Genomic DNA, 26,503 nt, shown 5'->3' on the forward strand with positions numbered 1-26,503 from the left:
GAAAAGGTGCCAAAAATCTTTGTACGGCAAGGGTGTATGTCGAATGTGGGCCAAGCCGAGCTGTAACGTAGAGTTTCAAGGAACGCCACAAGGCAAAGGGAGATTCTGACGTCAGCTCATTAAACCCATCGTGAAATTTGTCTGTAGGCAATGTTTCTCGACAGATAACGAAAGCACGTTATATCGTGTGTCCGCATCGGGCCAGGTTTACAAACAAATTTGGCCGATACTCGCGAGACGCGGATTAAAGGATTAAACACTTCGGATCCACGCGATCATCGAATAAACTTGAAATAACAAAGGTGAGGAAAGGCGTGATCGATGGTGAAAAAATTCGTTCACTTCTTTTCCCCTTGACATTTGGCTACCCGCTGGTTAATGATTGCAAAATCGATCGCGAAGTTGAAGAAGAATTCACGGACAAACGACTATAATTTTCCTTAAAGTACTTCAAGGTGTCCGGGGAGTTCTTAGAATTTCTTCCATGTCATTTTATTGAGTGCGATAGGACAAAAAGGCTCGCTTCGGAAAATAGATCAAATGTATAGGTGCTTTTCATGTTGCAATTAGAAAAAAAGATACCTAGGTTAAAAAAAATTTGCTTATACACTACTTCAGGCGGAGGCGACCGTAACGGAATACATAATGATATCATTATCAATTCCATCGCTAATGATAAGTCTAGGATCAGCGTAATAGCGGAGGGTGAGAGAAAGAGAAAGGAGGTGGGGGTGGAGCACAGAGAGGGGGGTAAACAAAGTAGAGTGGGAGTAGGTAGAGAGAGAGAGAAGAGGGGATAGAAGGAGACGCGACACGGTGGTTGAGTTCAGTCCGCGTGTTACCCCCAGCCGTAAAGCAGGGTCGCGTTTTCTTCACTTCCGGTTTGCCTCGTACCCAGAAGATTAAATAAAATCGTGACATAGCCGCGATACGTTTCGATCTTTTGCTCTCGTGAGTATCCAGTGAACCGGAAGTGACACAGGAACCAGTGAAAACGAACGGGAAAAAGTTGACGATCTCGCTGCTTTTGTTTCGTGGATTTTTAACAGGTAAAATATCGTTTCAATTATTCGTAAAACTGATTAGTTAATTAATTTAATATTTTTGTTCGTAATTGTTGGAAGATAGGTTCTTTGTCCAACTATTTATAATTGATAAATTTTATAAAATTTAATTCGTGTTTCGTGAATTTTAACCCTTAAGTTGATTTTATTACATTAAAATTAAAAAATTATGTCGCGGAATTGATTGATAGCTACTACTTAACGCAAGAAGACGGTCTGATCACAAAGCACAATACTACTTAACAGGGGCCGGCCGCCGAGAATGTCCAGTGCCACGAGGCTCCGTGTCGGAATGGTTAAATGTATAATTAATTGCTTTAGTGTTATTGATTTTGGTTGACTGTTTACAATGCAGTAGTACGGCGTTAATGACCATTAACAATTTACGGTTCAAGCGTGGCCCAGATAGGAGTGAAAATATATTGAATGTATTCAATTCCACGCGTGTCTTTGTTGTATTAATTTATTTCATTCCATTATATTCGAGGCGCCATGAAAAGTAAATTTATAAAAATCGATCGAAATATATCGAGTATCCACGGACATTGAGCTCCACTACGTGGCGTTTGAAACTTCCGAGGTCAGCCTTGAAATCTTCGACAAGGTAAAAGGTTCAACCCCAAAATATACAAATTGGTTGCACCGTATACGTCGGTTCGACACCGCTGACTTTGTCCGGAAAGTTTTTCAATTGGACGTTGATCGCAATCGATGCGTGTCGGGAAAACAAGAAGTATCTAACCGAGGCGCTTTCCGCTACGCGGAATCCACTTCCGTTTGAAAAGTTTCGTTGGCTGAGCGCGCGAAGTTTCCATACGATATTTCGAGCCAGAGTCGATTTGATTAGGAAGTTTAAACAAGCTTTAGAAAATGTTATTTTAAACAGCAAAATTGAAAATAAAATTATCAAACCTTTGTCATCGGTGTTTGAAAAATAATTTAGAAAATGTGTATACCAAATAAATCTATTCTGTAAATCTTGTTATGTAGAAATTTTCAAAACGGGAGGTGTACTAATGTGAATAAAAATTCGAAGAAAAGAAAAAAGAAAGTTCTATTCTTTCGTGGATTAACGTTTAACGCTCGATCCGTCTCGATCTGGTTCGTTTGCATTTTTCTTCTCGCCCGTCGTTCCGAGGCCTCAATCACGTACTCCATTGACTGGAAAATGTAATCCCGCATCGGCCCTGAATATTTTTATCTTGTTGCAAAAAATAATCGGCGAATAATATCGTCTTCGTACCTCGTCGTACCTATGAATAAACTATACCGACGCGTCTGTTGTCCTTTTGGTAAACGCTTTTACCTCGATATTGGCATCAGCTGTGCTCAAATTTGTTCCGATCTTCGTGATCGATTGCTCGACATATTGCAAAACAATTTCGACGTAAACTCTCTTCAAAATTGCTTTCATTTCTACTAAAATAAAACATTACAAAAGATATCTATGCTATCCGCGTCAATTTGTATTAAAACAAATATAATGGTGATTAAAGTAATAAGGGTTAATTACGGGTAAGAGCAAAGTGATCCTGTTCCTAATGAATGAAGAGAATTATTTCGAGCGAAGTGTTTGAAACGAGATAACAAAACTTGATTACACGTTGTAAAAGAATATCGTGATCACCGGATACAACGGGGAGTGTCACAGAGAATAAGACGTTATCTAAAATAGTCCAACGATTGTAGGTCAGAAGAAACAGGAGGGACACTTTTATCGGTGGCTCCTCTTTAACAGAGTACTTTAATCCTTCGTGGTTGAAGGTTAAGGCATTCCAAGCAATAAACTGTACCACCTAGACACCCTTGGCGTGTTACCAGCATCCCGATCCTACTCCTTTTAACGAAAAACACTTAAGCTATGGCTGGCTCTCACGGAAAATTTCATTTAATAATTTCATCCTTCCGCCGTCTGTATTTGGGTGACGCGTGAATTATCAGTGATGGTCTTCATTCGATTACGAACGATTTTAGCAAGTACAGTAAAATTTATAACCGAAGAAAATTGATTGGAAAATTATTGTTGGCAGATTCGAGAGGAAGGAACCACCCTAAAGCGTCCGATGCAGAGGTTAAAAAGAAAATCCTGATCGAGCCGGCACGCGCTCGGCGGGACGGTCGTTAGGTTGTCGGGTGCTCTTGAACATCCCCCAAAGGAGGTTCAAGATTGGCGGGCTTTAAGGAGCGGGTGTTTCAAGGGACCCGGCAAATGTGGCTCTGTGCACGGTGAGCCGGGGTTACGGGGGCCGCGGGGCCCGTGGCGGCGGGGGTAGATCTCGTGGCGAAGCAAGCGTGAGGCTACCCTTGAGTCCTCGCACTCTGTGCGCCCCTGGGGCCGGAGCTGGCGCACATGTGCACCCACCGGGCGTTGGTCCAGGCGCGGCTCCCACCGCGCCGACCGGAAACAACCCTGCAGGACCTGGCACCGAAGAGGGATCCGGCCTTCCTGACGAGCCAATGGTATATTTTCATTCGTTTTTTAATTATATACATACAAATTTAATCCCAAGTGAAATCTTCTCTTCTACTTTGTCTCTCATCGCGACGTCGAACGGTAATCCAACACCATGTTGACATTCCATTTTCCCTGACATTTCTTTTCCATTACCTCACTGTTTTTCCTTTAAACGATCCTCGGAAGAAGAGGTAGATAATATGTGAGAAAAGTTTCCCAAGCGTGTTCCCGTTTGAACGGAATTCCTCCTTGTTTAGATCTCCCCTCTCGAAATTATCCACCTTTCTCGTATTTTCGTGCACGTCGTGTAAGCTTACGTACATCAGAGTCTGGGGGAAACGGGGAAGGCTCATCAGCATTAAACGCCACTTAAAGCGAAGCACGTGTTCCAGCTGAGGGAAGGAGGATTCTTCTCATCTAATGCGTTCTGCCATCAGGTACACGTCGAGAGGGCCGTGCAACAGGGTACCTGGATATGCTGCGTGCCGTGTTACTGGCTACGAAGAAGCAAAGCCGTGCACAAGGCGTTGCTCACGTTCGCCATGCTACTCGTCACGAGTCTGCTCGTCACCAGTCCTGTACTATTCCTTATCACGACTCTGCCAGAGGGGGAGCAGCCGCGCGAATGCGCGCCTCTGGTGAGTGACAGATTTTTAAATAAATCACTGATAGACGCCGCGTATCGATGACTGTCGAGCGAGACGGTGGGTGATCCGTTAACCCGGGAACACCAATTTCGCGACTTTTAACTCGCATTTTTATTTTCGCGAACGAGCCGAATTAAGCAGCCGGGAAATAGGCGTCTCGTCGCGCCGGGCGGGGTTAATGTTCCTCGAGAAGCTTAACGCGAGAAGGTGGTACTAAAAAGTCTCTCGTGTTAAAGTGTACCAGGAGGAAAGGCGAGGTATAAGAACGGGTGATACCGGCTGAAATTTCCAGCCGTTTCCACGGACCGAAAGATGTTTCCCTGCGGCGAGAATAAAACTTGTGACGTAGCGAGATAAACGAAATCCCGAACGATATTCCTACGGTTGGTCCGCTCGAGATACCTCGTAAAACGAAGGCCGACCATAAAGTGACGTATGTAGGAGAGGATCCTCGACCGAGTGTCCTGTTATACGGCCGTTCGATCCTTCCGCTATCGTTGCTTTCATCGTTTTTCTTTTGTTCGACGCGCCGATATGTTGCTTATTTTATTGCCACCACGAGCGCTGCTGTTTATCTTATAATTTTAGTGTGGCTCCCTTTACAACACCTTCCAGAAATTAAATCCCTTTATAGACTTCTCATTCCATCTTAATCGTTGAAGAACATTGTTGCTTACGAGAGCTTTCAATTTTAAATGGCTCATAAAGCAATGCTGTCCACTGCACACCTTTTACTCGCCGTTGAGTCCAACAGCAGGATTCATGAGTACCTTGGGAGTCTATGAGCGCAATTTTCACGGATAATGCAGCTCCGCTGCGACGATACACTCGTAGAGCGTCCAGTTGACGGCATATTTCCGTTGTTCAATCGAACACGCTATTTCCGGTGGTCGTTGGTTGTCTAACGATTTAGCTGAACGCATGGTTGTATGGTTGTCGATGAATGGAAGAGGACGATTTGTAAGCTGTCGGCTAGGTAGCACCGTGTAACAGGTTTTGTCCGCGCGAGCTAGACCGTAAGAGTTTATGTCCTCGCTGCTCGTGTTTCCCTGAAGCGTTATATCACACGCTTTAGCGCCGCTAAAGCTAGCCGTCACGAGCAAAACCAAGTGCGCATTACGGAAATCCTGTCCATACAGAAGTTGTATCTAAGCGTGTGAAAATTACTGGATGAGCAAAGACAAAATGATATTTTTCAATTTTATTTCATTGAAATTGGGTTAGTTTCAAAGTCGCGATTCAAATGTTACAGCTACTGTCATTAAAAGTTGTCTACCGACGACATTTGTGCATTGGAAAGGGGGTTAAAGGCCGTCGGGTAATCATTAACACGACATCGATCGATCGTCTCGTATGGAAGAGAGAATAGACTGAAAGATATAAAAATAGACGAGCGGAGCCTCTAACGAGCCTCATTTTAACGAAGATTTATTAATCCCACCGATTTATCCGTTACCTTGTGCCAGTACTGAAACGGTACGGAAGAAAATTAGATAATACCAGTTTCGCAACGAAAGTAGTATAATTATCAGCGTACACGATCGTCTCGAAATTTCCGGGATAACGTTATCAATTATCGTTTAATTATCGCCAACCGAGGCGGCGCCTATCCTGTTACGCGTTAGTTTGCAATCAACCTATATTTAGTGGATACACGATCATTTATGTTTACCGATACTGATAGCCCGGCTCGTGACAATATACATTTTGCATCTGAAATAACGGCAACGAATATGTTCAAAATTTCGTTAATTAAACTAAACAAGAAAGAGCATTCTTTCAGAAACTCCACGGTCAAGTATCGAGGAATTTAATTGAAGCAGCAAATCGATAACGTACTTACGTCCCACATATTACACCTGCATTCTAATTAAACAATCATTTACCCCAATTTATAAACGTGCCTTGTAAAAATTCTCTCGTTGGAGCTATTATAAGCATTTTCATTGGAGAATTATTATTAGATTCTTTAGAGAGTAATGCAGGCTTTAAATTCATAATTTCAGTTCAAAAATAAATTTTATCAATTTTGTCGAAGGGTGACTGGGTCAATCGAACTCCGAAGTTACGAATAAGAAATAGAATTTTCTAATTGGTGAAATAGAAAATATTTATTTTGACGATTTGAAAATATAATGGAACGTAGATGAAGGTTAGGATGAAGGGTGAAGCCCTGATCTCGTATAGGGTTGACATTTGCCTGGAAAGCTTACCTTGAAGTATGGCTTCATCGCGATACAACACGTACTGTTTCTAACGATACGCGGCAAGAATTTCCTTTCGAATCCATCATTCGCCACGATGGAATATTGGATATTCAATAAATCATCGGATATACTCTAAACGACGAGAATCTTATGGTCTCGTTTCCATAATTCCACGCCCGTGGAAATGTTCCCAGAGGAAACTGTTGCGTTTAACGACGGACATTAGGAAATCGTTTCTTTAAACCTGCTATGACGTCCGAACAAAGGGTCTAGCCGTATAAGCATAGTGAATCGGCCCCAGTAACAATTTCGGTTGATATTTATATTACATAATGCTTTTTGCCTAAACAACAATTGTGTGCAATTTCAACCCCCTACCCCCTCTGATAAGGGAGATATGAGGGTAAAACCCAAAACCTTTACCATTTTTTTTCTCAGAAACTATTTAAGATATTTGATCACATTAAAGTGCAAATAGTAGGTATTCATTAGCTGTATATCATATTTTTTTTTCAAAATTTTTATTCGATGATTAAGGGTTGAAAATTAATAAATAAATCTTTGAAAATGATTTTTATAAACAATCCCTTGGATGACACCCACCGAAAAAATTAAGAATAATCCTTTACTATTTAACTATTATCTGTAAAAATTTCAAAAGTGTCGGATTGGTACATCATAGTTAAAAAAAAATAAAACCAATGCAACGCCCTTTCATAAGGCAAAGCCGGCCTGAACGTTAGAGGCGCTCAACCTAACCGACCTACAGGGGAATACGTAGCGCCGACCCGCCACGTTTCTCGTACCAGAAACAGCTCTCAGAAAAATATGAGCTCTTCTTTCCCTAAACTGTGTGTTAATTAACAGTCATTTATTTAAATAATATATTAACAATTTAAATTTTTTAATTAAGTTTTCTGGTCCTAACTTTTAACGTCCGTGTTTTCACAGTCTTTCTCGTTTTAAGTATGTGGGAGCCCTAAATCACAGATTTATATCATGTCTTGAACAATGGCACTGTGTTAGATGCCATTAGTTGTCCTTTTAATAGTCAAAGAAGGTATCACAGTTATAAATGCAATATCATTCTATTCAACGCTGTAAAGAACATAGACTTCTATAACTATTTCCGTCTTTACCTTTTCACGTACGTATTACTTTTAATTAAATTGTAGCTGGTACCTGTGAATAGTTGTAACTAAGATTTTCCTCGTTTTAAGTATATGGTCGCCCTGAAAAGGGTTAATTATATTATAGCGTACCAGTACTACCTGGAAATGGCTGCAATTAAGGTGACCTTCGTTTTAAGTATATGGGTGTCCAGAAAAGAGTTAAGCGCGTTTTATGGTACAAATGGTGTATTTTCCAATGCGGTTTATATGCCCTGATACTTTTTTACGCAATCACGGAGCCTAAATTGGCGTGTAAATAGACGCATCATAAAGGGTAAAGCGTACGATCCTGAGTCCATGATTTTAGTGTCCACTGTCTTGTTCCCTCTTGTTGCCGAATATAGAGGAGTCGTTAATTGGATAGAATTTGCAAACTTTAAAATCTCGCGGTAAAAACGTTATCTTGCGGAATTATTGGACGAACATGACGCGTTAAATGTACAATATTTACAACAAAACAATAACATTATAAAAATGAAAGTTCGGTCGCGACATATAAACGGTAAAACTTACAATTGTTACATAGAATACAAATCAAACGTAAATAGTTACGCGGGTATAAACCAATATGCATGCGATTGTCCGAATGGTAACAGAACGGTAGGTTGTTGCTCCCACGTCGTCGCGATCATTTATTATTTATCCCATGCGCGTTATAAATCCAGAATAGTTAAACCGTCCGAAATTTTAACTCACTTATTTGACAAAACTAACATTATTCCAGTTATTGATGAAAATAGCGACGAAGATTAAAATTTATTTACAAGCGTGTTTTTTTAAAAAAAGTTTTTGTGTTTTCTGTTTCAAATCATATACTTCAACCTGACAATACATAACACAATCAGCTCTTTTTAGGGCTTAATAATCAGCCCTTTTCAGGGCTCCCACATACTTAAAACGAGGAACACCTTAGTTGCATTTATATAAGGGTGCCATTTGTAACGTACAACATAATCAGCTCTTTTTAAGGCTCCCACATACTTAAAACGAGAAACACCGTGAAAACACGGACGTTAAAAATTAAGACCAGAAAACTTAATTAAAAAATTTAAATTGTTAATATATTATTTAAATAAATGACTGTTAATTAACACACAGTTTAGGGAAAGAAGAGCTCATACTTTTCTGAGAGCTGTTTCTGGTACGAGAAACGTGGCTGGTCGGCGCTACGTATTCCCCTGTAGGTCGGTTAGGTTGAGCGCCTCTAACGTTCAGGCCGGCTTTGCCTTATGAAAGGGCGTTGCATTGGTTTTATTTATTTTTAACTATGATGTACCAATCCGACACTTTTGAAATTTTTACAGATAATAGTTAAATAGTAAAGGATTATTCTGAATTTTTTCGGTGGGTGTCATCCAAGGGATTGTTTATAAAAATCATTTTCAAAGATTTATTTATTAATTTTCAACCCTTAATCATCGAATAAAAATTTTGAAAAAAAAATATGATATACAACTAATGAATACCTACTATTTGCACTTTAACGTGATCAAATATCTTAAATAGTTTCCGAGAAAAAAAATGGTAAAGGTTTTGGGTTTTACCCTCATATCTCCCTTATCAGAGGGGGTAGGGGGTTGAAATTGCACACAATTGTTGTTTAGGCAAAAAGCAATATGTGATATCAATATCAACCGAAATTGTTACTGGGGCCGATTCACTATGCTTATACGGCTAGACCCTTTATAAATGATTTAAGAGCCTTTCTTGAATATCACAAATTTCAAGAATAAAATTTGCTTGAAGATCAGAAGTTAAAATCGTATGCAGTTTGTCAGAAGTATTCAACGCTTTAAGAGTTAAATGCACTGGACCGTGAGCAATATATTACAGTGATATAATTAGAGTCGTTCCTCCTTACTTCCGACTGCATCCGGAAGATTTAAACTGCAATCTCATTCGAATCCCTTCGCTTCCTTTCCACCTCCAATCCCGGTAATTACTGTAAACTTATTAACACCGTGAAACCGAGATAAGATACAGCAAATAAGGATTTAATTGATCACGGTTTATCTGGAAGCTTCGCCGTTTAATTATTTTTCAATTTTTGCCCTGTGCAATAAATTAGTAGGAAAAGGATCAATATGTCGCCAGTGGGACCAGGGATGAAATTTCATTTGCAAGCTACATTATTCGGTACGCTTTCTTGCGCGTAACTGAGGCTCAATTTCGAGACCATCTCTCGACTGCACGTGCCTCTAACTTCTCTCTTAAACTCGCGAGTGCGTGCGACAAGCGAGGAAAGCTGAAACAAGCTAAATAAACTGCTCGGTGAAACGAGATTCCTGCCCAACCATCTTTCCCTGAATACGATTTAGATGTAGCAGTAGACTGTGCTTGGAATATAAATTGAAAGCTTACAGGTCACCTGATTCGATCCATTGGAATCATCATTTTCCAGGATCCAAAATTTCATTTTGAAATAAATTGAATCGAATTATCAAAAATATCCTAAGAACCAGTTTTTGGTCTATTTCAGGTTTACATAAGTAGGTACTTGTATTAGCAAAATTAAGTTTAAAATTATTTGCTCCATCAAAAAAGTAGTAGGAAAGAAACTGTACGAGATAAGGATGTTGATGTTTCCTTTCGGAAGGGAAGAAGCACTTCACCTTTTCTGTTTCCTGAAATTTGAACCTACTTTGACCTTTGAAAAGATCCAAATGTATCTCCGATGCGAAATTTGATGAGGAAATTGGTGCCGGTGGTAAGGGTGGTTCGTCGAATCTACTTTTCATCCTTCGTGGATGATCGTAGCAATACTCGATCAACTTGGCGAGAGTTCGATTAACGTGGCAGAGAAACAAAACGCGGGTTAGCTACAGTAGTTTCGCAAGTTCTTTGCCGCCGCATGGCGAGCGATCCAGCGTGTAATTGAGCGGGCAGCTGACGAGGGAGGGTGGAAAAAAGTTTGTTGAAAGTCGAGGAAGAAGGGATTTATCGAGCGGCAAGGTCGTTCTCAGGCTATTTCACTTGCTCGATAACAGATAATCCGACGATAACGCGAGTTTATGAGCCTCGCTATCGTCAAGGGTAGATCCCTCTTAATCGGATGATGTTGTAGGCTTGATTTCCGTTAGGGGTTCCTTTTCCCCCGGTAAGGGTTCATCTCATTTATTCGCGCGATCTAGGAATACTTGAGATTCAAGATAATTCGGAGGTTATGTTTATTCAAGCTTGATATCTGCTTCTTTTTCGTCTGTTGAGAAATTGAATAATGGATTTGATTTCCTTTAGGAGTTCCTTTAATCTAACCGTGAAATCTTGGGCGGAATGAATGGAACGGAAAGTTACAAATGCTTTGAGGTTATGATTATACAATCCACATTTTTTCTTCTTTGAATATCGGTTGAAAAGAAGTCAGCATCAATGGGCTTGATTTCTTTTGCATTCATCTGTATAATTTTAGGGAAGACGAATTAGAATTCAAGATATTTTTAAGACTATCGAAGAATTTCTGTTTTCAGATGCAAGATAATTTTAAGGTTATGCTTAATCAAGCTTGATATGCGCTTCTTGAAATCAAGCTTTCCATCTGCCGAGGAACTGAACGATGGACTTGATTTCCTTTAGGAGTTCCTTTAATCTAACCGCGAGATCTTGTGTAGAATGAATGGGAGTGGAAGTTCAGATGCTTTTGAGGTGATCCCCCATATTTTTTTCTTTCAACCTAGCGTTTCATCAATAGGTTAGGTTTCTTTCAGAAGTTCTTTTGACCCAACTAGACGACTTTAAGGAGTATAAATTAGAACAAAAACTCGAAGATTCGAAATGTTTTCCTACTGTAACATCGCTCGTCATCCGTTCGGAAACTCGATATCGCTAGAAGAAACGACGATCCAGGGGTTCGTGGTTGACGCGAACATTAATTTCACTTTGCCGTATCCGCTCGGTCCGCAAGTGTATCGACAGAGAATCATTCGTCATTGTCGAAAAGATGTACGGTCGGCTAGTTAGTCGAGAAATCAATGGACGACAATGAAAACCCAGCCCTTCTGTTTGATTCTTAAATTTTTCCACCAACTTACGTGCTTTTTACGATCGATTCTTCACCCTTCAATGACCCTCCCTCCGCTCCTTCCCTCTTCTTTCTTTTCTATTTATCCTGAAGGAAGTTCGAAGTTCATGCTGTATCATTCGTCTCTTTCAAAGAAGACGTATGATTCCTGATCTAGCTCCCTAAGAGTCCTTGGTCCTTGGACATTAAACAGGAACAGAGAAAGGGAGCATGGCAACGAATTGAATGACATAGAAGAAAAACATTCGTTTCTTTGCTCGCTTAAAATCAAATTTTCTAGAACGTCCGATGGAAGACGAATTATCGAAAGAAAACTGGACTTCTGTAATGGGTTCGTCAGAAGAAGTAGCGTGATAGTCCTTGGGAAGTTACCCTTACCCTTTACCAATCTCGGTCGTTTTCATTTTTAAGTAAATTCTTAACCCTTGAGTGAAGTAGTTAACGACCTCAAGTAGTGTCTTCTTTCCTTGTAACTTTCTTAATTTAAAAAAAAGAATTTAAGTCTTGAAATGACTTTAATGGGTGGTATTTGATTGCCGTAGTTTACAATTATTTTATGATATTAATAATTTTTTTTTTTTTTTTTCATGAAAAATGGTTTTGTTCCAGGACGAAGCATGTATCAGAGAGAGGGACGGTCCAGAGGGTGTCTGCGATTCGAAAGCCTGCGAGGAAGCATCAAAACGAATGGTGGCGTTCATGAAGAAGGGGGTTAATCCTTGCAAGGATTTTTATCAGTTCGCGTGTGGCGGTATCCGCGACCAACAACCGTATCAGCCCAGTTCGAGCTTCAACATGCTTCAAGCAAGGGTCGACGACCACCTCCACAGTGAGTGAACGATTCTTCGTACCACCTTCTTCCCTTTTTCTTCTCCATCAAGATACGAATCAGAAGAGACTTCTCGTTTGGCAGCTCGTTTCCCGAAAGGAAAATATTTGTTCGAGTTTACCCTCTCTTTGATCGACGCTCAAAATATCCGGTCGCTTTGCATTTATCGCTCGTCAGCGAGAGAAACATCGGCTCGGCTCGGCCTGAACGAGCTTGGAAAATTAAAGCAATCGATGCAGCTGTGCTTGAAACCGCGAACACCCTGATTTTCAGAGCTGAAATTAATTTTCTTTGATGAAAAATTTTCGGATTAAACTGCTCGTTTATCGATTCATTCGACGATCGTACGATCGAGTTAATATTGAAATATGAAAGTTTGGTTAGATAAGTGGGCACGTTGAAAAACATTCGTTTTCCTTTCGATCAGCTTTCTCAGTTGCCCGGAGAATCAATTTACATCGCCGCGATGCATCATCCCTTTCTCCCGTCTCTTTCAGTTTTATCGCGCACGAGATGCTACCTTTCGCCTCTCTTTATCCCCTTCGACGACCTTAATCAATTCGAACCGTGTCCTTAGAAACGGGATGAAAGGTCGCCGTTAAAAATTTCGTTGATGCACTTTCTTTGAGTGGGGCCTATTTTCCTGGGGAAAAGATCGCCCAGAGGAGGGCTGGGTTAGCTTCGTTGAAATCGCTGGTCCTTTCATGCCATTTCAGCGTGACCGTTCCCTAATCTGTTGCTCCGACCGTTGCGTTTTTCATGGTCCCTCGTTAACAGGTTGATCGTTGCCATTAATTAGTTACAACTGATTAAATAAATCTACCAATCTCGAGAGATAATACGACCCCTATCGAGCAATTATTCTTATAGTAATTTAAAGAAAAAGAAAAAAAAAAAGAATTGCGGCCTAAATAGCAGAAACGAATGTTATGGACGTTCGTATCCATAATTCCGGAAACGAAATCGGGCGAAAGTGACCTGGAAAATAAAATTAATTCACGAAATATGAAATTCCGCCTCGATATTTCGACTAAAACGGGACACAGAAATTATCCGGCTTTCAATATACAGGTTGTTTCAAAATAAATGTACACTGATAATTGCAAACACTCTATATGAAAATAAGTCACGGAAATGGCTTTTCATTTATGTAATTTCCAATTTTCAAAGTATATGTACTTTGGAACGGGCTGTATGCATTCTGACACGGGTACGCGCGAGTAAACAGACGGCCAGTTGGGGGGATATGTAGGTCACACGCGATTAAAAGAGGTGGACGCGCACACGTCACGGTACGCTGATGTAGGGGTTGAAAAACAAGTTGCTGCGTGTCCAGCCCGACGAAACGGTTAGAAAAAAAAAAAGTTTCTTTCGTTTTCCTCGTTTTCTCCTCCATCCTGGATACTGCTTATCCTCCGCGCACGAGTATGATCAATTTTGCAACACCTTCTCGACGCTGTTGTTTGCTCGTGTCTTCAATGAAGCACCCTTGTTTCGGGATCGTTGAATAGGGGGTAAATAATTTCGCGCATGGAACAACTATGTTCTTCAAACATGGGTTGAATCCTTTCTTTGAGGCAATCTTTCTTTGATAGCATGTGAATTTGTTTATATTTTGTTATACGTATAATTTTGTTCTGAATATCTTATTGTTTCTATTTTGCTGAATCGAACTTTCAACTGGGAATAAAAAGAAGAAATTATAGGAAACTATTTTGTTGAATCGAACTTTCGACTGGGAATAAAAAGAAGAAATTATAGGGAACGAGGGCTTGGCAAGCGGTTAAAAATCAACTCTTCCTTTGTTCTTGGTGCGACCACTTGGCGCCAGGATTTTTTCGAATTTTCTCATCAACAGATATTCTCTCGTTTTAGTGACACACTTTTTACGTTCAATCTGTCTTGACAGCTTCGATACCAGCTAGAGATTCGTACAGCCAATTTTCTTCAGGATTTTACCAACATTTATCTGAGATTTTTCTCTCTCCGTTATCCAATTTCGCGTTCAATTTGGTTTCATTCAATCATTCTTTGATTTTCTTTTAGAGTCCTGCCAATTAATAAGTATCGAAAATTGATAATACTATGTTTGTGATAAATCTTGGGAGACATCGGAAATGGGTAAACATTTCCACGGTCGAGAACGATCAACAGAAACCCGTGTCTTCCGGAACAACGACGACGAAGCCTTAAACAGTATCTGAATTTACGTAAGACGAAAGAAGGGGGTTACAAACTTGATTAATCCAACGTATTTAATGGGTCAAGTTCGTCTCGGTAAGCTGAGAGTTACGTAGAGATTTCTGATCATTGAATCAGTCAATGACGAAATTTGAATTTAATCAGTTATTATTTTTTAATTTACTAAACCTTTAATTATCAAAAATACAAACAGATAATTTTCGAATTCAAATTGTCAATTTTCAAGCTAACAAAATTCTTCTTTTTTGTAATTAATCCAAGCGTGATTAACGTGTTGGCGAAAATTAATAAAAACTGTTACGAAAGTTTTTCATTTTTGAAAAGTTTAATGAACCAAATGGAAAGTTACGTTGCTTGTTTCTTCGAAGTCAGCCCCACTGATTATGCGGGAAAGCTCGTTTCCTATTTCACGAGGTGGTCGGCTCCATTGTCTGACCGCAAATTCGATAATCTCCCGGGGCTTCACCGAAATTAACTTTATCACTTCAACCTGCCAGAACTATTTCGGTTTCGTCTAGACGTGTTATTTCTTGTCGCTAATTGTTTTCGCGTTTCCCATTCCAATTAATCGATCGATGCCTCCAGCCCGGCTATTTTAGAAACTACATCTTTCCAACACTTCCATCGTATCTAATTCTACCAACATCGAAAGACAAATTAGAAAAATAAAATTTTGTAATATTTCTCAGGATGGATTAAAAAGTTGCTCACGGAACAAGTCGTTTTAAATTGAACTTGGAACAGAAAGTTTGGTTTCGCAGTGGCTCGTCGTTATCTGAAAATTGCACTGTTAATCGTAATCCCTGGGAAGTCTTAAGCAACAGACGCTAACATTATCCGAAAGTTTCGTTTATAGTAGCCACGAGAATTTTCCAAGTAAACCCGACTCTATAAATCCCTGTTATCGAAACTTTTCTAGGAAAAAGAGGATAGCAAAAAATGCGGAAAACACTGCTTTGAATGCGAAACTTCACTGTTATGTAACACAGGATGATCAGAAATCGCGACAAGGATTGTCGCGTAAACACCATTTTGAGATAATCACTTTGGCGACGTCCCATTGCCGCCGGATATCTGAAAATTACAGTACGATAAACAAAAAATATGGATGCAAAATGTGGATGAATTTTTATTCGACGACGGTAGGAGGGTTAAAAGTTTGCATACGGTCGGTTTTTAATATCTCGTTTTTCATGGAATACATTACGGCTCGGCCATTATACCTGCTCGTATTACCAGGATGTTACGCTGAAATAATACGTAGTAAGGTATGCTAACGGGTCTGCTCGCATGGAAAAAAAATCCTCTATTATGCGATCGTCATTTACATGTCCATCAGGGTGCAGAGCGGTAGACAATTTCTTAATGAATTAAAGCGCGAACGATGAGATTTTATAAGGATTATAAAGCGTTCGGCTTTAATTGATTCGTGGAGGATCTGCATAAAGCATCTTTAAAGTTGGTGGAAACTTGTTCGCAAATTTTTCTCGATTTATCTCGGAACAGAAAAAGCTGGCTTCTTTTGAACGCAGATTTAACATCCAACGAGTTTTGTGCAGCGATTTTCAAATTACGCTTTAACGATCATTCGATGGCTGAAAGTTTGCAACTTTTGAATAACAAAAGGTAGGGAAAAGAAAAGAAATTATAAGAGAAAATAGCGAGTGAAATAAAGAAAAGAAAGATGGGTAAAGAGAAACACGAAGGTGAAGGATCGACGGGATACGCGAAATAGTCGAGGAAGAAAATGGAAACAGAATGTTTCAAGAAAATAAAAAAAAAAGCTGGTCGACTTCAGTACGCGTGGCTAGCGCCGAAATTTCGAGTTTCCATTTAGACGAAATCGCGAGACGAGAAAGTGACGACAAAAGATGAGAAGAGGGTTGGTGGGATGGGGTTGGTAAAAGTAAAAGAACCGACAGCCACGGACTTCCGTTGGTACTTTGGACGCGGATCCGCGACGAGTGCCTACGAATCTCGCCTCTCGAAACGCTGTGTAACGAGTTTCCAGATAGCGATTCACCCATTTCGCGCAACCGTTCGCTTTATTCGCCGAGTTGCTCTCTGTTCTTTGGAATTTTTCCCCTGCACACTTTCGCGGCAACGATTTTAGGCCAGAAACTTTGCATAGAATTCCGGCATTACCAGAGACCTACATAATTATTTATCCCATTTGCGGACACCTGAAATATTTGAGAATTAATTTCCTTTTGGTAGTCGATTTTTCGTGGGAGTTTCGATTTAGGTGGTTGAAGAAAAAGGTAAGGTAACGATGACACTCGCGTGACGAATATGCGCAATGTAAAGTATAATAAAGAGATGTAGAAAGTGGAATGGAGTAGAAGAGAAAACGTGGAAGTCGAGGACGTCCCACAGGAGGTCAGCAAAGGCCTCACGGAAGGCTGGATCGGCTACACGGTTGGCCGTACTATAAATATTTCATGTTAATCGATATACGTGCACACGGAAGTGTGTCATGCACGTTGTCCTACCAGTCGACACAATGCTCCACATACAAGGGTTGCAATCATTCCTACAATGATCTCGAAAGACCGAAAACAAATTTTCTCCTTCTTACTTTAATCATTCTTTTATTTTTAACTCTCTACTAGATAAAAACAGCAGAAGGATTAACGACGAGTTGTAAAGTTTCCCTTCCGAGTATTTTGGGATAAAAGTCGTATAAAACGTTCGAAATTTTTGAAGAAAAATACGTAACATCTTCGGACATTTTACCGAGAAAATTCTCAACTTCCTGAATCTGAAATTTCTTCGGGAAAGAGGATAATAATGTTTGAAGCCGTAAGTCTGGGGATTACTCGATCAAGCAAGTTTGCTTTGAATCGAAGGGTTGTAAGAATAGAATTATGGCTTGTAGATCTGTGTCGGAGTCGAAGTTGGTTTGTTCGACATCGATAGAAAGATAGATCACCTACCGGTCAATTTTTCGCAGACGTTTTCGGTTTGTTTTCATTCGTCGGAATGTAAATTTTCACTTCGATCGTGGTGAATCGAGCGACTCTAAGAGCTCGAACAGGGTTCACTCGGAATATTTTAATGGCCGTGTGTTTGTCCGCGTGGGCGACGGATAAAGCCATCGTTCGAATCTCTTATTTCGGTTAAATTGCACGTTCGATCGGCCGAACGAACCTTTGCCATTTTCGACCCTTGAATGGCGGAGTCGTGTTATATTCGACGCGATTAAGTCTCGTGCCGAGTTTCGTGCCCCGGTCTTTTTATAGTCTCGTGAATTCGTAATTCGCTCGATAGAGGCAGAAAATAATTTCTCAAGACGAGAAATATTTTTATACCGTCGCGCGATTCGACGTGCCATTTTAATGGTAGCATACTTCACGGAATCAATGGTTCTTGTTAAATAAACGTGTTAATCATAGTACTCTGATTCGTTCTATCGATTCTGCTATTAACAGCTTTCGAAATTTATGTTTCAGAATTGCTGGCGAACAAAACGGGTCAAATGGCTGGCGAATTCGAGAAGCTGGGTCAGTTTTATAGCGACTGTTTGGCGTTCAAGGAGAAACCGGTGAATTTTACACCCGGTGAGTGAATCTTCTCTGTCGATCGATATACATTTAGTAGCTTTCTCGATTTCGAGGAACGATACGTGCTGACAGACAAATGTATCGTCGTTGCCGGATGTAACGTCACGGCGTCGCTCCGTCGAACGTTCTAACGACGGAGTTTCCGGCGACAGATACGTTCCCGATGAAAATGAAACTTGTGAAAACTGTGATAGCAGAAAGGCCGCTGTTTCTGAATACTGTTTTATTTATTCACTTCGTGTTTTTTCTTTTTTTTTATAGATCATACAGTAGAGATCCTTGAAAAAAGAGGAGAGATTGCCAGCATCTGGAATCGAAGGGTTCTTCCGTGTTGCTAGCATGTCCATTACGCACATCCCTTCTTACTCCCACGGTTTAGTTTATTTTTGGAACCCGGAGAACCCTCGATCCCACCCTCAAGTGTCTATATATCTTCGTTTTTTTGCACATCTAGTGTTCTCTGGTATGTGTGCTTTGTTTCGGGATACATCTTCCACTTTTTACCTTCCGTAGCAGGTATCTAATAAATTCGGGTGATGAACACGAGTGGATTTACTCGGAGGAAAAAGAAGAAATCGGTGTAGAAAAGTGCACGTGTTACGCATATGAATGTTGTGCCGCATCGTAGAAGACAACGTAAGCACAACACATCCGTCACCGCGTTCATTCATTTATTCAATCGTCGACGCAGATGTTCCATTTTTGCTTCCTCTCCTTCGAATAGCAAAGGCAGCGCTTCCGTGGGCCGAACTGATCGATTATTCATACGCACGGAAAATCACGAAACTCTCCAGCGAGCAATAAAACCATCTTTACTTTTCAGCTTGGATCTCTGTCGATCCGGTCACGGCTGGTCACGCGTCAACGATGTTCTTCTACTCGTTATACATTCGGCAAAGGTATAACGGTGATATTTTAAGCGATTTATGGCGCTTCGGTGGATCTTCAAATAAATATTTTACTAACGGAGATCCTTTCGTATGGTTTATTTTCTCTTTTGGATCTCCCCTTTGTTGAAACTCCGTTTCTACTACTCCATATAATATTCTGAGACGAAAAGTTTGCTGGGTTTCAGAAAATTTTTCAGAATTTCTGGGTATGGATAAAATAAGATTGTTTTCATTCGGTTATCGTTTTCTTGTTTCGGAAAAAGGATGTAAAACCGAGTGGAATCGTTCACTGGCTGCCAAGTGTTTTTCGGAAGTCCACGAAATCGCTTGGTTGATCCCTTAAAACCAGAAGAAAGCCCTCTGGGATTTGATCCCGAAACTACACTACTTCAACAACGTTGTTTATTGATTAAAGAAACTCTCTCCAGATCTTAAAGTTTGTTGTTCACGTATGAAGAACGCGAAGAAAGTAATTTCTTCAAACAGTGCACGTGATATTGGGGTATTGTGAATCGTTGACTCGCACCACTTCGTTTCCACAATCTGAATGCAGGCTGAGTAGAAAAGTTTACATTTAGCGATCCGTGTATCGGTATCGCGTTAAACGAGAATCACGAATCTACCCGGAATTTCTAGCGTCTCTTATTTCCTCGTTTGCAACTCGAAACATATCGATTCAAACGTTTTCAACGCAATATCAGCACCCGGGACCGGATATTATTGACTCGTACTACTGGCTCACCGTTTCCCCTTGATCCCGTGCATCGAACGAATTGTATATTCGTTTCACACGGTTCAAGGGATACAATTTGTCAAGAATATTCGAGGGATACTGGAGCCGGTTACAAACGGATATCGAATCGCAGCGTCAGATATTGACTCGTACTACTGCCGCGGTGTTTCGAAGAAAAACCGCCGCGAACGCGTGCATTCAACGATTCCCTCCGTCGGATAAATTGTATATTCATTTTATACGCTCCAGAGAACGTTATTTGTCAAGAATATTCGAGGCTTCACGTTGCAGTTATAAAGGAATAAGAAATCGCAGCGTCAGATATTGACTTGTACTACTGAATCGTCGTTTCTTTAAGGAGATAAAGCTTGAAGATGTTTCCCTCGGGTAATTACTGAACGAAATGTCTTTTGAAACTACACGATGAAGCAACAAACTAATATTAAATTGCTGCGTCGGATGTTATTGACTCGTACTACTGGCGCGCCGTTTCACCGAAGATAAATCATCACGAATCCAGGCACACGACGATTTTCTGTGTCGAATAAATTATATATCCATTTCGCACGGCCGACGGAATACAATTTGTCAAAAAATATTCCACGATACGCGATACACGTCGCGGCAAATATTGACTCGTACTACTAGACTGACGTTTCCTTGAAAAGAAACCTCCACGTACGTATACTTTCAACGATTCCCCGTATCAAATAAATTGTATATCCATTTCTCACGGTCCGCGCAACGCGATTTGTCAAGTATATTCAAGGATATATAAAGGGACTACAAAGGAATATCAAAACGTACCGTCATATATTGGCTCGTACTACTAGACCGTCGTTCTTTCGAAGAGAAACCTCTGTAAACGCATTCTTCCAACAATTGCCCGTATCGAATAAATTCTATATAGGATCCGAGTTATACGATTTATCAGGAATATCTAGGGATCCTCCCTCGAAGCAAATGTTCGTAGATTTTCTTCAAATGAACGCGCGGAATGACAAGAAATTTCTCGAGACAGCCAGCGATAACAAAGAATTTGATTCGGAAGAGAAAAGCATCGCGATGAGGGATCGTTGGGAAAGAGAAAAAGGTGGCATTTTCCAATGGTGCTCGCTAATGTGTTCCCTTTTCTTCGCATTGTGCACCGACGTCGAGCAAGACGTTTGAAAGGTGGGGTAAAAATGTGGACGATGCCGGAGAAGAGAGAAACAACTTCTGACGGAAGGTGAAATTACTAGCGGTGGTGGATGAAGGGGGGAAAAAAAAAAAGAATTACGGGATGGAATTGCGGGGGGACGGGTGTAACGGTGAACGATGAAAAGGCGTCGAAGGAGAGAGGGAATTACGGGCGAAAGGGGTGAAATCGAGGGGGAGAAGCTTTGGGAACGAGGACGGAAAAGATTGTCGAGAAGAATAGAACACGCAGTTGCACGTGCTACATTGTTCACTGATATTGACGTGTAGCGTTAATTACTCTACGATTCTTTGTATCATTCTACATACGTATAAACTCCGTTTATGTCATTTTCATTGAACGCAGGGTTCAATTCTTGCAGAGATGAAAAAAGGGTGCGTGAAATATCGAAGAGATAAGCTTATGGATTTTTCACTTTTTCAATCACCCCTGTGTGTTCATTTCTATTTTAGTCGAGCATTGAAAGTTTCATTGTTTCAGTGAACTCACTGGTATCGTCACGCTAAATTCCCGTTGATATTTCGACGAAACAGCGTTCATCTTTGATTAATAGGGATTGACCGACGATTCGGCGCCGATACTGATTGATTAATCGTATTTGCCCGCCGTACGATATCGGCTCCGCGTAGCCAACATTGCTTCGTTTCTATTCTTAGACCACTTACATTGACTTTCTGGGTTATACCGGTGCTGTTGTATTGGAATGACGCAGGACCATCCGTTGCCATCGTTTTTCAAATTTTTCCCTTTCATCGGCTAAAAATCATCCAGATTTGTAAGACGACGTTCGAGAAATAAATTTCATCGAATCACCCCGTTCCGATGCAATTAACCCCCTCCGTGCTAGGTGTAATTAATTTCCCGGGAAAGAACGTAAAAATTGCTATCCGATGAAATTGCTGAAACACCCGAACATAAATAACGTTCCATCGCGTGCTATTCCTGGGATGTTGCGAAAATGAAGCTACATGACTCATGAGATTCACAGTTTCATTATATTGTATTTTTCCAACAATTTTCTCCCTTAACGCGCATTCTTTCTTCTTTTAAATAGAAAAAGAATCAAATAAATTCATCGAGTAGTTTATCTTGAATAAAATCGTTCTTTAGATAGTGCCAATGGTACGTAACCCCTTTAGCATATCTTAACCCGGAAACAATGGAAAGGAACGACGAAATCGGTTTCCGGTCGAGATAGAATCCTCTTACAGTTTCATAATGCAAGGTCCGTGGTAGCGATCGGTTGGCCATAGATCCCCGGTGGCCTATCATTCAATTCCACGTTAGCTTCTTAAAGACAGAATCGATAACGGTTATATAATCGATGCCCCCCGTTGACCGTGTTTGCCAGTGGAAAACACGGCTCCGGATTCGTTTCCGGCAGGTCGATGGAAATCGATCGACGGACACGATTTCGATGGAACAGAGAGCGTGGAATATCTATGAGCGGACTTGCGAGTCCTTGGCTGAGTTGGCGAAAATCTCGTTACGGTGTATCGATTATCCAATGTATTATACATAATAATACATATCGTATGCAACGAAAACTTCGTTTGAAAGGCGTCGTTGTTTCGTTTCGAGGAGTTCGCCATCGCGAACTTTATTTCAATGAATAGAATAGAATCCGTGTTTCAAGGCTGTTATCTATGCGGCCACGATAACGCGAACCTTGGAAGTTCGTCGTCGGTGGAACGACTAAAGCGACGAACAAAAAGCCCGTGGCACGCTTTGTCAGAGAAAAACGCTTTGCCTCGCGATGCATCGCGTTCCACGTTAATTGACTGTTCAACCACCTTTCAGCCAGACGTATTGACGCTACGTTCGTATTCTGTAACTGTACCGGGGATTTGGAAAGCAACCCGTTCCTTGTTATTCTTCATTTATGTATAAAACAGAAAAAATTTTTTCGTTTCGGATATTCTGGGATTTTTGGAGATACCAACAACTTTAATTTTAAAAAAGTCGAGTCAGAATTCTGGGATTAGCAAATCTAATTCATCTACCATGTTCGTGACAAAGATAAAATCTCTCTGAGAAACGTGTCCCATCGACGTCGAAACGTGAAACGCATTAGCAAAATGCCAACACGAGTGACGATTTCAATTTTAATTTCTAACCACGCGTCGACAAGAGCTTAATTGAAGGCAGGAAAATCAGCGGTTCGCCGTGGCCGTCGTTGCGGTTTGTCCACGTTTGCGGTCGCTTTCGAACGATCTGTCGCGGCATCGGGTTGGCAAAAAATTCTTTACCATAATTGAAATTCATGAAAAAAGCGCCGAGGCACAGAGGAAAAAGTGCAACGAGAAGCATCGGGTTTGGGTTGATGGCGATCGATTAGCTTGTCACCGATGAAACGCCACAGGCGTTGCCTCTTTTTTTTTCATCGAACCACTGGGGTTGGGGGTTGGTTTTTGGGGTTGATTCGCGGATGATGTTCCAACATCGAGCAAGTAAGCACTCTGGAACCGTATGTGCCGTTCTCCGATGGTTCACAAAGGGCTAGAGGGGTGGATTGTGCGGTGGCGGTCAGCCTGGGCTGGGTTTTTATCGCGACGATTTGCATTCGGTGACATCGCACGACCAGCGAAACAATTTTTCTTCCCTCGCCGGCAAAATCTACCTTTCGTCATCAACACCCTCAACCCTGTACGATTTACGCTGAAATTTATCGCGTGGGGATTCGTTTGGATCCCGCGGTTATCTCTGCAAATGCTTGGCACACTGTCCGCACGAAAATTTATTTATTTACACGATCGCCCGATTGGAAAGTGAAACGATGCACTCGTGAACCAGAATTTAATTTAAAAATTGAGGTTGCCCTCGGTTTCCTATATTTCAAGTAAAACTAAATATTATTCATTTATCTTTCCAATTAATTTCAAACACAAATGTACGTAGCATTCAATATCAATTGCTCTAACTTTAAATAACTGTTTCAACGATCTAGATGCGGAAGATCAATTCTGTAATTCTAGTTGTAAATGGTGGAGAGCATCGATTCCTGGTGTAAATGACTGCTAATCGAGACGATCGAAACGACACACTGATACGAGATACGATAACGTAGCGAACAATCACGGGGATAATAATGTCAACGACGGATTAGCCGGATTGTAGGTGGTCGTGCGCGGACGGCCGCGTAATTAATCGCTGGACAATTAGTGGATATTACGTTGACGAAGGGTTCGCGTGCGGCTACCTAAACATTTACGAATCCCTTTCGGAAATCAATTCGCTTTACGAGCTGCTCATTTTCTCCGTCGTCTCGAGCAACCTTGGACTCGCAGTTTTGTGCCGAAGCAATTGATAAAAATAGTTGGCGGGAGGTATCGATTGCAGTCGGAAATACTTTGAAATCCAGCTCCCGAGCGTACTGATTTTGTCGAAATGTCTGGAATATATAATGATTCGTTTCCATCGAACGATTAGTCTCGTTTCATTTTTCATGGACAACGGGAATTGTAAATCGTGGAAGACGTTACGTGATACTATTGAAATATCGTTCCCAGGATTTACTCGTTTTGAATACATCTTTTCCGAATTCCTGAAAATGTATAGGACCTTGGACAACTTCGAATCGAAGCTGCTTTAATAAATCTCGCGGACCTTGAAAGTTTTAAAACACCCCGTCAGAGGCAACGGGTATCGTATTCATCTTTGAAGGGATAATAAAATTGATAGGGCAACGGCTGTCATTTTTTATTCGGACAGATAAAATCGTACCGTTCCCTTTTGTATCGGATTTTGAAAAAGTTCAATCGATTTACACCGTCTGGCATGTATAAAAAATAACGAGATACTATTTCTCGCAACACACCTAGACTTTACTATACAATAAATTCTTTGTATCCTGCAAATGGATTCGAGTTTAGTGTAAGTAGAATGCTCAATTTATCCTGTTAAATATTTAAGTACTTCAGTTACTTATGTAACTGAATACCTAAGTTGCTTAATCCTCGCACTACCATTTATTGAGTTACTACTTATGCTATTTAAGGAACTTATTCGTCTGAGTAAATACGTAAATACATAGGTAATTCGATGCCAACGTGATTACTTGTTAAGTTAATCGTACTAACGAATGAGTAGAAAACTTAGTGGCAACCCTGGATGGTTAATTATGATTGTTAACGCGCGTTTGCTAACGCGATACTTTACGAACGGGATCCTTGAAGGAGTCCTGGAAAGTTCTAGTAGAGAAACGACAAATTTCCGCGGCATGAGCGATCGCGTGCGTGCTCGCACCGATAATAAACGCGAGAGAACTGCGAGAAAAAGGCGTACACGCATCGTTGGAAGCTCTTAAGAGCGAACGAAAAGGTTGGCTCGCGTGCACCTAGCCAGCGTGGCCACGATCTGACCCACTTTCCTAAAGTCGACTCGCCGCGCCGTCTTCGGCATTTGATCCTCGGGAAGGTCGTGATATTCGTGCCCGCTAACTTCGATCGTTACGGGAGCGAGTAACTACTCGCGAGCAAATGATTTTTCCAAGATTTCACGGTGAAACTCTTGTACATTGTTTTCCCTGTCATTCGGCTGTGCTGAATATTGCTAGTACACTCAAGGACATCTGTACGTTGAGGTACCATTACTGTTGGAACAATTTCTAAGGGTGGTTGTGAAAAATAGCTACGACAAATGTAGTGGATACTTTGAATAGAATTGCATCGTGCTGTAAAATAAAGTAATCATTAGGCAATTTTAATTTAACTACCGAGGCAAACAACTACATTCAGATCGGTCACAATCGTAACCGAAGCAGCTAACCATTTCACTATTAAGATTTACATATCTTGATTTTACAGTCACGACAATCCACCCTTATCTGCATTCGTAATCAGCTGCAATCGTCGATCTATTATAGTCACACCAACCCTTATCATTATTCCAACAACAGTGTAATTCAATAAACTTTCCCTCCCAATTTAACTTTCCGTGGTAAATCGAAAATTTTCTATCTCACAAATGTTTCGCATGAATCTCAAAGTTACAATTAATCATTCATTACGACGCGGTACTTTATCATATTATTGTCAAATTAATACGATTCACTATTTTCATTGATTTTGCAATTTGGGGTGTAAAGATTCTTTAAAATTACGACGGTCGGTTCTGTTTCGGAGGAAAGCGAGAAATCAATGATTAGCGTGGCACCTGTACACCAGCTTTCGCCCGGCATCGGTGGTGATCCATTAGCCAATTAACGGGGAAGATTAATTGCCGTACTAGCACAGTTGGACAGGCAGTGGCGAGTAAGAAAAGGAAGAAAATGAGCTCGTCGCGAGTCGAAAGTCGCCAACGGTGTCAAGGTTAGGCAATTTGGCCTCGGGCTACGTCCGGGGGATGATTTACTTCGCCCGTTCCTCGAGAAACTATTCCGTGCATTGAACAGTACGGAAACTATGCTCGGATTCGAGGATGGACCTTGCACTGTTCCATTCAATCGCACTTCCTTCTTAAGAGTAGCCGAAACCTTTAACTTAATGGAATGTCATTCGGTTACATTATGTTTGTAATTAGATACT

General features: G+C 40.8%; 1 protein-coding gene and 1 long non-coding RNA gene across 2 annotated transcripts in view; one reads left to right on the plus strand and one right to left on the minus strand.

Moving 5' to 3' along the window:
- The window catches only part of LOC143305914 (uncharacterized), an 85,187-nt gene that overhangs the window by 19,008 nt on the left and 39,676 nt on the right, over positions 1-26,503 (minus strand). The window lies entirely within an intron of this gene.
- Positions 848-26,503, plus strand: part of LOC143305912 (neprilysin-21) — a 45,964-nt gene continuing 20,308 nt past the window's right edge. The window contains exons 1-5 of the mRNA XM_076691115.1: positions 848-1,049; positions 3,095-3,524; positions 3,957-4,157; positions 12,173-12,392; positions 18,047-18,154. Of these exons, the coding sequence (XP_076547230.1) occupies positions 3,522-3,524; positions 3,957-4,157; positions 12,173-12,392; positions 18,047-18,154 (532 nt within the window). The 5' untranslated portion in view covers positions 848-1,049; positions 3,095-3,521. The remainder of the gene's footprint in view (positions 1,050-3,094; positions 3,525-3,956; positions 4,158-12,172; positions 12,393-18,046; positions 18,155-26,503) is intronic.

The sequence above is a fragment of the Osmia lignaria genome, chromosome 12, assembly GCF_051020975.1.
Source record: "Osmia lignaria lignaria isolate PbOS001 chromosome 12, iyOsmLign1, whole genome shotgun sequence".
NCBI lineage: Eukaryota > Metazoa > Arthropoda > Insecta > Hymenoptera > Megachilidae > Osmia > Osmia lignaria.